This window comes from Brassica napus, chromosome A6 (assembly GCF_020379485.1).
Source record: "Brassica napus cultivar Da-Ae chromosome A6, Da-Ae, whole genome shotgun sequence".
NCBI lineage: Eukaryota > Viridiplantae > Streptophyta > Magnoliopsida > Brassicales > Brassicaceae > Brassica > Brassica napus.
In genome coordinates this window covers 10,193,428-10,204,939 of record NC_063439.1, presented here as the reverse complement: position 1 = coordinate 10,204,939, position 11,512 = coordinate 10,193,428, and the positions used below count along the sequence as shown (strand labels likewise).

Here is an 11,512-nt window from a genome sequence, read left to right as displayed (position 1 = left end):
TTTCATCGTTGTGACATATAATAGGGAAAACTAAAGATTAGTTTAATGTCTCGTGATTAGAATATATAATTTTAAAGGAAAAACATATGTAACTAATAAGTCGGAGCTCCATTCAAATAGTTTATAAGTTGGAAACACATGTCTCATCACAAAAGAAAGAAACAACACTTCTGTTCCACATCAAGCATCAGATGAGCAATTTTTGGTGTATTTTTCGAACCGGTAGACTAACATTTTATCTACTAATACTGTTAAATTACCTTAAAAAGTGTTCATAGCATTGTCTCATTGACTCATACTGATCGAGCTTTACAATCAGCTGCACATTCCTCGAGATGTCCAAAATTTAACTGCTAAATTAGTAGCAGAACCGTTTGATAAGACATAAGCTACAAACTTTCAATAACAACTCTCAATCCTACCTTCAAATCTCGGTAATTTCTTATTCAATGTAAAAAGATGACTTGCAAAATAGAACTAACGTACACCGGATAACCAAATATGAATAAAAAAAATCTATAAATCAAATATCACTTGAAGATCTGCTGAACTCTCAATTGCGATCTAAGAACACCTCAGGACCTACGTTTTGCTTTGTTTATGATTACGACCCTCAGTCGGAATTCCCAAAGACCTTCGGCACTCTTACTTATGATAACAACTCCTTTACTTATGAAAAACAACTCCTAAACTGCAAATATTCCAAGAGAAAAGTCTTCTTCAAGCTACCAACTCATCTGCCAAGCTCGGACCTGTTGTTGACTTTCTCCGTTTAACTTCCTACAAAATGTTTTCCCTGCATCTCTTAAACAATCACGAAGTTTAAATCAATTTAGAATCTTGTAAAAATACAAAATAATTAAGATAAGATATCAGTACGACCGGAAGAAAACAGTTCAACCATATATTATTCATTTGTTTCTAAATCTCATGGTTCCAATATGTGAGTTAACTCTTGCACATAAAGAGAGGGTAAATACTCAATAGTCATGAAACTGGTATTCCAAATTCAGAGTGGTTAAGTACTCTGTTTATAGTTGATTTTAATACCTTGGTTGTCAACGCTACGCCGTCCATATGACATATCGATAAGTAATAAGCATATTCGTCACTGTAACTACATTTCAACATGCGATTCTGTAATAAACTCACTAAAAACATCTCACATTTGAACGGAAAAATAGAGGAATATGAAAAGGACTTGAAAAGTAAAGCCAGAAACGTATAGTTATTGAATTTCTGAATTCTATACCATAAGCGTTGTTTTATCTGTCGATCCCTGCGAATTAAAAAAAAAGAAGAAGAAATTAAAGGAGAATGCAAGCTAGCAGAAGAATCAACGCACTTTGATGGAACAGCGGCCCTAGCCCTCTTTAAGGTCTACAGTTCCAAACCAACCGACTGAAGCCATAGACGAATGACCGTATTCACAATTACATAAATAAAGATTTCCTATTTGGTCCAAAACCAGTGTGCATGTTACAATTAGTTGAAAATTTAAGGAGGTTAGAGATTATAAGTTGGGATTTAATTACCTTTATAGTGAAGAAGATGAGGAAGCTTGCCTTTATCAAAGCGACGTTCTCAATCATAGAGCACAGCGTCGACGGCCCGATGATCAAGCACAATCTTCCCTAAATTCCTATCATTGTCGACTAAATCATCGTATCCAAATGCCTAACAATCTCAAGAAGAAATGAAACAAAAGAAAAAGAAAACAATTTAGCAAATACTTCACTGGGGATCTTGCAAATATATAGAAGAGCTTCCGCCCGTTACCGTGAAAGATGAAAAGGTCGATTCAATGCTAGATGGTGGGCAAGTGGTCAAATCACGTTAATGCACATATTCAAAGAGTACATAAATGAAAACCATAGCTGCGGCGGAGTTCTATTTGCCGATATTACTACGATGATGAAACTTTACACTGGGCCTGAATAATATGACTGCAGGACGGCCCAAATAGAAGACATTTTCGGTTATAAACGTGAACAATATACGCTGGCCCGTATAAGTTTTGTTAAAAATGAAAGAAAGAGTTGAAGAATGATGAGCTGACACGTGTCGCAAAAAGCCCCTCTCTCTATGCTGACGTGGCTTAATGAGGAGAGAGGCAAGTCTGTTTTATTGTATAAGATACTCGCCTCTAATATTATTTTATTTCTGAGTAATTTTTCATTACATATTGAGTTTTTCATTTTTGTTGTCATCAACTTAAACAGATTCCGTAAACCACACTAGTAACTCTGAATTCATGTGAACGCCAAAAGACGGTTATTTCCTGACACTTCGTTCTAGACTGCCTTCAAATTCTGCGTTTTGGGTACATGAATGTCTGAACTGAGAAAACTTTTTTACAGGGTCTTAATTTCTTCAAAATAACTTGCAAAAGCGGGTCATTCTTGTGGTTCCGAAACCATCTTCATCAATTGAGAAAAATCTGTTGCAAACGTGATCATAAACTGACATAAATTTCTCATACACTCCATTGCCCAAAGTAGCGCTTCCACCTCCGAGTGAAGAGGAGAAAGACTAGCTCTTACATTTCTTGCCCCCATCAAACCATCAAAGCATTATAGAGTACTATACCAATCTTGTACTGAGAGTAACTCATTATCTTTCCAAGAACCATATGTAAACACACCAATGCCCTGGAATTGACGGGAGATTCAAAGCCTCTACATGCTGTGCCGCCCTCTCTGTGTGTTGATTTTGTTTCTGCAAATTTGAGTGTCTCCTTGTGATCAATGTCCAGATTACTGAAAATCTTATTATTCCTTCTTTTCAAATATACCATAGAATCCATGCAAATTGATGATAATCCATTTTGGAGTGAACTCTCCAAAATAAATGATCCATATTTGTAAAGAGAGAACTAGTGAGAAAAATAGCTGGATTTGATGATATATGTGAGAGGGCCCAAACCTGGGGCGCTGGAGGACATTAAAAAAACACATGGTTTATCGATTCATCTGTATCTCCACATCTGGCACAATATATATCCCCATGTAGCCCTCTCACTTGCAGATTTTTCTTGACTGCTATACACTTTGACACCAATTATCATAAAAAAATGCTTAACCTTTGGTAGGCACCGTACATTCCAGCCGAACGCTTTCAGAATATCAACTGTGGGTCCAAACACTACTGGTGGTTGTTCTATATTGAGTTTTTCATCAAATGCGGAGAATACCATATTTATTTAAAAAAACACTTTGACAACTGATTTTCACCATCAGCATTTATTTCTCTTAACATTAATAATTTTCGTTCTTCTCAAAAACAAAACTTGAAGTTCTTCTCAAAAACAAAACTTGAAAAACATTCTTATTCTTTTATGTTTTGGAAAGGTTTGGCCATCAAGTCACTCAGGTATCTTTCATAATTCATACTAGGTAGAGACATGCGCCTTGCAAAGAGTGAGATTGTGATACCGATAATATATTGTAACCGATACCATTTTGTGGATATTATGTATAAACTGGATTAAAAATTAGTTTGTAATATTCAAATATTTTTGTTATTATGTATCGTTAGATCATTACTAATGAAACTTGAAACATTGAACATAAAGCACTAATTTGTAATGTACAATCGCAACCATATATTTTATAAATATTCACATATGTAATATTTTAAATTTATTCAGTTTATTGTACATGGACTGTTTTGAAATGTAACAGATAACATACCTGATTTACAAAAAGTACCCTATAAGCTCATATTTCAGATAATCGCAGTCACAACTTGCGATAGTTGCTATTATCTTTTTTTTTAACTACTCTTTCAATGTGTTTAAAAAAAAACTACTCTTTCAATTCTACTAATTTCATCTTTTTACAGGTGGCTGACGTAAAATTTCCAATAAAGTAAAATTTAAAAATTGATGACTGTATCATACGTCGGTGACTAGATTTCAGTGTATTGAATCTGGTGAAAAAAGAAAGGATAGATCTGGTATCCAAAACAGATTAAAGATCAAAAATTCCCTGCAATTGAAAGTAACATTCAATATCTTGAACAATTATTCTGCAATTTAACTAAATCATAAACTGAAACCCACTAATCATCAAAATAAACCAGTGATTATTATATTCTCTTTTACAGATGATTTAACAGTAAAGGATATCTTACCAAAAATGTTTTGTATTTTTCATTAAAGTTATGAGCAAGACTCAACAAACAACACAGTATGTCCAACAGCCATGCAGTCTACAGGGGTTGGACATACAACAGAGAATATAAATGAATATTATGTTCTAAATCCAACCAAAATTGCCGATGCAAAGGTTATAGCACCACACTAATTAAATATTTTTTTAAATTTTGGTTACTGCTTTTAGGTTACTTGTTTTAGATGCCCTTAACTATTACTTATAAAATAAAACGTTAACAATATATTAAAACATATAGAAAAACATGTTGTCATTTTTATATAAAAGAAACTTCAAGTTTTTTTTTCTGAAAAATTAAAACCAAAAATTTCTTGAGATAAAGTTCATCGCAGCCATATGAATAAGTGTTTTAGAAAGCAAGAAGACAATGCTATGGTTTAGCAACTGGCTAAATGACTCACATCACTTTCTCTTATATAGGTTGAAAAGTCCTTCTTTAGAATATATTCTTACGATTTGACAATCAGAACATAAATTTTGCATGTCAATCACTCATAGTTCTAGATGGCAAGTCTCAATAATGGGTTTTGTTCAGAGCGCGAAGGGGATGTTTGAGTTATTATAACTTCTGGTGGAAACAAGATAGAGCTGTGCTAGAGTGGTAAATTGCTTCCGAGGATTCTCAGACTTCTTGGTTAGTCGGGAAAAAATCCTGATTATCAGCCAGGTAATTGAACGGAAAGGCTTCCTAGTTTCATTTGTAGCACCAACAGCTCAACTTAGGCATCTGGTGTGATCTAAAATTCCACCAGCATCAAAATGAGCATAAGACTAGGGATATCGGGTTAGCCATTCTTTGTTAACAAGTGTCCTATCAAGTTTTTTTCCAATTGAATCCGCTTCTCTCTTGTTCCACCAGGTGAATAAAGCTCATGTATAAGGTAGGTCTGTGATAGAGTAGTCTGTCACTGCTTCCTGGAAATGTCGCATACCCCTTTGATCAGTGTGATAGTCCAACGCTCGAGAGTGATCACTAGATGCTAATGTTTCGTTGAAGTCTCCTATGACAATCAAGGGCAGGTTCAGATGATCGTACGCAGTTCTAGTTCCCTTATCTCTTCCCAAAGTTCAGTCCTCTCTGCTATGGTATTGAACGCATAGACCGCAGAACAAATAAATTGCTCTTCTGTGCTTGGAATTGGTATAGCACATGTAATAACCTGAGCTCTCATGTGCAACCTCGTAATCACCACATTTGTATCCCATCAAAACCAGATCCTACCAAGGTGATGATAATCATAATTCGTGATATAGTTCCACGTAGGCAAAGCTGCAGACAATATCCTTTGATGATTACTTTCTTGTACCCTCGTTTCCACTAGACATCCAAAATAAGGCTTTTCTTTTTGTATCCATGTTCGTAGACTTCTGTGCTTGCATTGCATGTTAAAGCCACACATATTCTATGCGAAAAAATGTAGTAATAACTTCCTACAGGAAGCTTTTTTGGTAGGACCTTGTCTACCCGCTAACATCAGTCCCTTAGAACGTAAAGCTGCACCACGAGATCCTTTCTGTGCATAACCATTTGCAGAGCGCTTCCCTCGATGAGGCGTCTGCGGTCGCTGGATCTTCTTACCCTCTGCCTTGCTCTCTTGTATCTCTCCCTCCTCTATCTCCTTTTCCACCTCCTCGCTTACTTCCTCATCATCTTCTTCAATTCCCAATAAGGGACTATAGCGAGAAGGTGATACCATTACCCCTTCTCTTTCGACACTTTCAACTACTCATGTATCGAGATTCTACTTCCTGCCATGAATCGTTGCCCAATTTCCAGAGACATTGGTTTGAAAACCCTTTGTAGGCTTCAAAAGTTAGATACCTTGAACCTCTTTTGTACTCGAGATTATTAGCTTATGATCACCTAGACTGATAGTCATGTCTCCACTACTACTCATTGGACCCTGCATCATAGCTTGAGGAGTTAGTGCTTCCAGGTCCTGAATCAAATCCTCAATCGCGTTTCCCTCCACTATGCCAGTCTTCCCCACTTCTTGCGGAACAAGAACAAAAATAACAGTCTTTTCCACCTCTATGCTCTTGTGCATTATTTTTATTTCCTTGCTAACACAGTCCTGACCCTTATGTCCCCATCTACGGCTTATGCTACATCGAACAGGAATCCATGGAAATACAACCTCAACTTCATGTTTACTACATGCTATGTCACTGTAAGAAATCTTCTCCACCAGTGGCTTGTGAAGATCCACTTCCACTAAAGCATGCGCTACATCCAATCTTACACATTTCTCAGTATTCGGGTGGAGTTTTACAAACCGACCAACTGCTCCGGAGAGACATTTCAAACCCTTATGCGAGTAAAGGTTGTTTTGAACTCCCTCGAGGTCAATCCACAATGACATAGCTGAGAGGTCCGGGGGGGGGGGGGGGGGGGGGGGGGGGGGGGGGGGGGGGGGGGGGGGTTCATAGCAGATTCTGGGGACCATACATTGACCACCAATGGGATATCTGCTATATGCCAATACTTCCTATGCAGTACTGGCGCTCTCATCTGGCTGTTCTCAATATGGAGTAACACTGTGTTCTTTTCGATGAACTGAACATCATTCTTAATTCCTGCTTTTGGAGATGACCAGATGCGATTGACTGTTGCGTGAATTGATTATGCAGAGGTGCATCTCCAATGAAGTAACCCACCACAAAGCTCTTCCAAAAAAGCTTAGCCTCGTCGAAAATCTTCTCGGAGATCTGAATAGATGTGACCCCATCTACAATCTCAACCACCTCCGCTTATGATGCCTCTCCTACCTTCTGACTCTTCTTCTAAGGAGAAGCATCATTCTAACTTGGTTGTGAATGCGGGTCCACAACCCCTTTGCTCAGGCTACCAACCACTCCTAGAAGAGCCTGAAAATCCTTCGAAGAATCTGGGTTCTCCACCGGTGCTCCTTCTTGTCCTTGACTCAGATATGTTGTTTTTGTTGCGAAATTTTGATCCTTGTCATCACTAGAGTTATCGCTTTCTCCATCGTTAGTTAGGGTTGCCGTTGCCATAATAATTTTAAAGAAAATCCTCATTATATTTATGTTATTAATTTTTTTAAAGTCATTTATTTTGAAATAATACTAAAATAGATTTTACCATTTTTTAATTGTGATAACTTTTTTTTGTTCAATAATTGTGATAACTAAGTTTTTTTATTTATGTTAGTTCTTTAAATTTTAAAACCATTTTAGTATTATTTAAAAATAAATGATTTTGTCAACGATTCCATACATAGTTATAGTACAAAACTATAATTGATGATTTTATTGTTTATCAATAGAGTAAAGTTCAATAAAATGCACAATGCTTTCCACCAATAATATAATTAGGATACTTCTAAATAGTCAATAAATTAAACTGGAAATATAATTTGGATACTTTTCCAATTTTGTCAAAGGTATAAAATGATTAAAATCTAGCATTTAATAACATATATCTTCAAATCTAGTGGTCAAAATGTAAATGTGGTAAGAATTAGGCTAGAGTAAGAGTAGTTATCCCAATATTCTAGATGAGGTCAAATTTAGAATTGTATCATGGATATAATTGTACTAAATTTAAGATATATATTTAAGGCGTTTCGATTTTTACTTCCTTGTTTAGACATTACAGTTATTTTATAAGCAAACTTGTTAATTTACAATATCAAAATTTATTTAACAATTATCTACGTGAATTCAAAATTCGGAAAAAGAATATTTAATAATCCTTATTTGGCATTCTTATCTTTTTGAAATCTATAAATATTACTCTGTCGTGTTCATTTTCCACAAACAATCAAACCAGAAGGAAGACATTCCTCTGTTTTTCCTTTGCTACTTCAAATATCTCAAGGTAAAGAAAAGTTCTTGTTAGAGAAACACTGTTATATATTTTCTGCCGAAGTTCGTAGTTTTATATATCCGCTAGTATGTATTATAAACCGCTCTTTAGAAGATGAATATTGCGTAGCTTCTATAAGTTTTGATTATAACAAAATCATCTAATACAATAAAATATCGAATATCCTTATGAAAATATTAGTTTGATTAGTTTTCATATCCAACATCTTCTTAGATATTAATTTTCTTCTTACATGTTTCTATTATCTTGTGTAGATGATTAGGCTAGTGTTTGGTATATTAGTCCTTTTTGCTATATTCTGTTTCCCGACGATTGAATCACGTAGCCACCATCCTTCGGTGTATTCCGGGATTGAGTTTCCTGCATTAAATTGCCGGAAACACAAGGCGGTAATAACTGATTTTGGAGGAGTTGGAGATGGGAAAACTTCCAATACGAAAGCGTTCAGAACGGCCTTAAGCAAGCTCAGCGACCTGGCGAGCGACGGTGGAGCTCAACTCGTAGTTCCTCCTGGAAAATGGCTCACCGGAAGTTTTAACCTAACCAGCCACTTCACATTGTTCATCCAAAAAGGTGCCACCATCCTTGCATCTCAGGTAACTCACTATGTTCTATACGGTTTGTTCAATTTTCTAATTATAAAGAATAATAATAGTAACCAAAGCAATGTGGAAAATCTATTATATCTATATTATTAAAGTTGAAGTACACATTGAGATTGTTTGGCAATATGTATAGTAGTTAAAAATAGTACAGTTTAGAAACATGGATAGCAGTAAATTAGAAAAAAAAATAATGGGCTTATGCTACTAAAAAAAATTGGAAGTCCATTACATTATATTAAAAAGAAATGGGTCTATGTGATATATATATTCACATCAAAATAATAATTTAAAACTGATTTATATCAAAAATTCATTCAAAAATAAACATATATTCAAAATTTAATTTTTACTAACATATTTTCCAATAACTATTATAAAAATGTTTTCAATATATATAAGAAAAATACAATACAAAGCACAATTTCAAACACCAACTTAAATTATGGTTTTTATATTTCATATTAAATTTTAAAATATAATTTATGTGATTATTTATATGATTGTACGTATAAAATATTATTAATTATAAAAAAACTTATTTGATGGTACGTATAAAATACGATTAATTATATGATAACACATATTTTGTAACCTATGATGACACATATAGGATATATATATATATAATGATTAGGGATGGGCGTTCGGGTTCGTTTTTGGATCTTTTTGGGATTTCGTGTTTATTTCAAATCTTTGAAAATTTGGTTCTTATTTGGATAATCAATTTAAATAGGTTTGGTTTAAATATTTGGATAGAGAATTAATAATTATTTAAGTATATTTGGAGTCTTGAGTATATTTTAACTATTTAAGATATTTATGTTTGATTATTTGTATATATATTTTCAAGAATTTAAGCAAACTTAAAAGTATCATATATATTCTGGATGTTTTTATATATATAAAATCTAAAAATAATTAATATATATATAAGTATATAAATCTATTTTGGATACCCAAAATACTTCGGTTCGGATCGGATTAGATTTAAGTTCTTCAAATACCAAAATTTTGAATAATTCGGATATTTAATCAATTTCGGTTCGGATTTAGTACTACTTATTCGGATTGGGATTGGTTCAATTCTTCGAATTCGAGTTTTTTGCCCAACCCTAAATAGTGACATAAAAATCAAATAGCATCATATTTAAAAAAAAAAAATACACCCGCACGGGTGTGCGGATCAAAATCTAGTTAATGTTATAGTATCTCGTAAATACATCTCCATTCAAAGCAAAATTTGTAGAAGATCTGCCTTTTATATTAGTTTCTGCTTTGGCTTGTATTGGATCCGGTTCTGTTCGATTCATGAAGATTTACTGTAAATTAAGTTACTGATTCCGGTTTTGACAAATACTGTATCAGGATGAATCTGAATGGCCAGTGGTCGCTCCACTGCCATCGTACGGAAAAGGAAGGGATGGAACCGGAACCGGGAGATTCAACAGTCTCATCTCCGGTACAAACCTAACCGACGTGGTCATCACCGGTAATTTTCCAATACAATCACAACAAATTTCCGGTTCGCACTGTAAACCGGAAGGTACTAATATATTGAACTTGGACTCTAATTCTAATAGGTAACAACGGGACGATCAACGGACAGGGACAGTATTGGTGGGATAAATTCAAAAAGAAGCAGTTTAATTTGACTAGACCGTATATGATCGAACTCTTGTTCTCCCAAAATATTCAGATCTCCAATATCACTTTGGTCGATTCTCCGTCGTGGCATATTCATCCTGTCTACTGTAATAACGTCATCGTCAAATCAATCACCATTATCGCTCCCGTTGATGTTCCCAACACCGATGGAATCAATCCAGGTACTATCCTATGTGACAATGTTTATATCATATGTGCAGATGAAACATGTGTCTTCAACCCAAAATTTTAAAACGTAATTATATATATATGAATATAGTTTCTCAAATTTCAAAAAAAAAATATTAACTTTTTTTGATAAATTGTCTATAGCCTCCATGCTTAAGTGGCATTTTAAATATATTTTATAGTTTTGCATATCATCCCACGTCGCAGTATTGTAATCTCACAAGGCATTGTTTCTTATTTGGTCCTTTTCAGATTCATGCACCAACACACTGATCGAAGATTGTGACATAGTCTCCGGAGACGACTGCATCGCCGTTAAAAGTGGTTGGGACGAATACGGAATCAAGTTCGGAATGCCGACTCAACAACTCTCGATCAGACGGCTCACATGCATCTCCCCGAAAAGCGCAGGAGTAGCCTTAGGAAGCGAGATGTCGGGAGGAATCAAAGACGTCAGAATCGAAGACGTGACACTAATCAACACTGAATCCTCCGTCAGAATCAAAACCGCTGCGGGACGTGGCGCTTACGTCAAGGACATTTACGCAAGGAGATTCACGATGAAGACGATGAAATACGTTTTCTGGATGAGTGGAAACTACAACCAGCATCCTGACGAAGGGTACGATCCCAAGGCGTTGCCCGAAGTTTCTAACATCAATTTCAGTGATATGACGGCTGAGAACGTCACCATGTCGGCTAGTCTCGCTGGGATTGATAAAGATCCGTTTACGGGTATTTGTATTTCGAATGTAAACATAACTTTGTCGGCTAAGCCTAAGGAGGTGCAGTGGAACTGTACTGATGTGGCTGGAGTTACGAGCAGAGTTAAGCCTGAGCCGTGCAGTTTGTTGCCGGAGAAGAAAACTGAAGGGAAGAATATGGACTGTATGTTTCCATCTGATTTGATTCCGATTGAGAGTGTTGTCTTGAAGAAATGCTCTCTTTGATATGCAATAATTGTAGTGAAACATGAAACTGAATTAAATAAAAGTTTCTTATAATGTTATAGCAAAAATAATCTTGGTGAACCCTCTATTAATTTTAAA

At 35.2% G+C, this 11,512-nt stretch overlaps 1 protein-coding gene across 1 annotated transcript; it reads left to right on the top strand.

Moving 5' to 3' along the window:
• The first annotated feature begins 7,944 nt into the window (after positions 1–7,944).
• On the top strand, positions 7,945–11,481 carry LOC106351648 (probable polygalacturonase). The gene is made up of 5 exons (XM_048782607.1): positions 7,945–8,016; positions 8,280–8,621; positions 9,996–10,119; positions 10,211–10,456; positions 10,716–11,481. The coding sequence occupies exons 2-5, from the start codon at positions 8,280–8,282 to the stop codon at positions 11,411–11,413; spliced, it is 1,410 nt and encodes a 469-aa protein (XP_048638564.1). The 5' UTR covers positions 7,945–8,016; the 3' UTR covers positions 11,414–11,481.
• Positions 11,482–11,512: the final 31 nt, after the last annotated feature.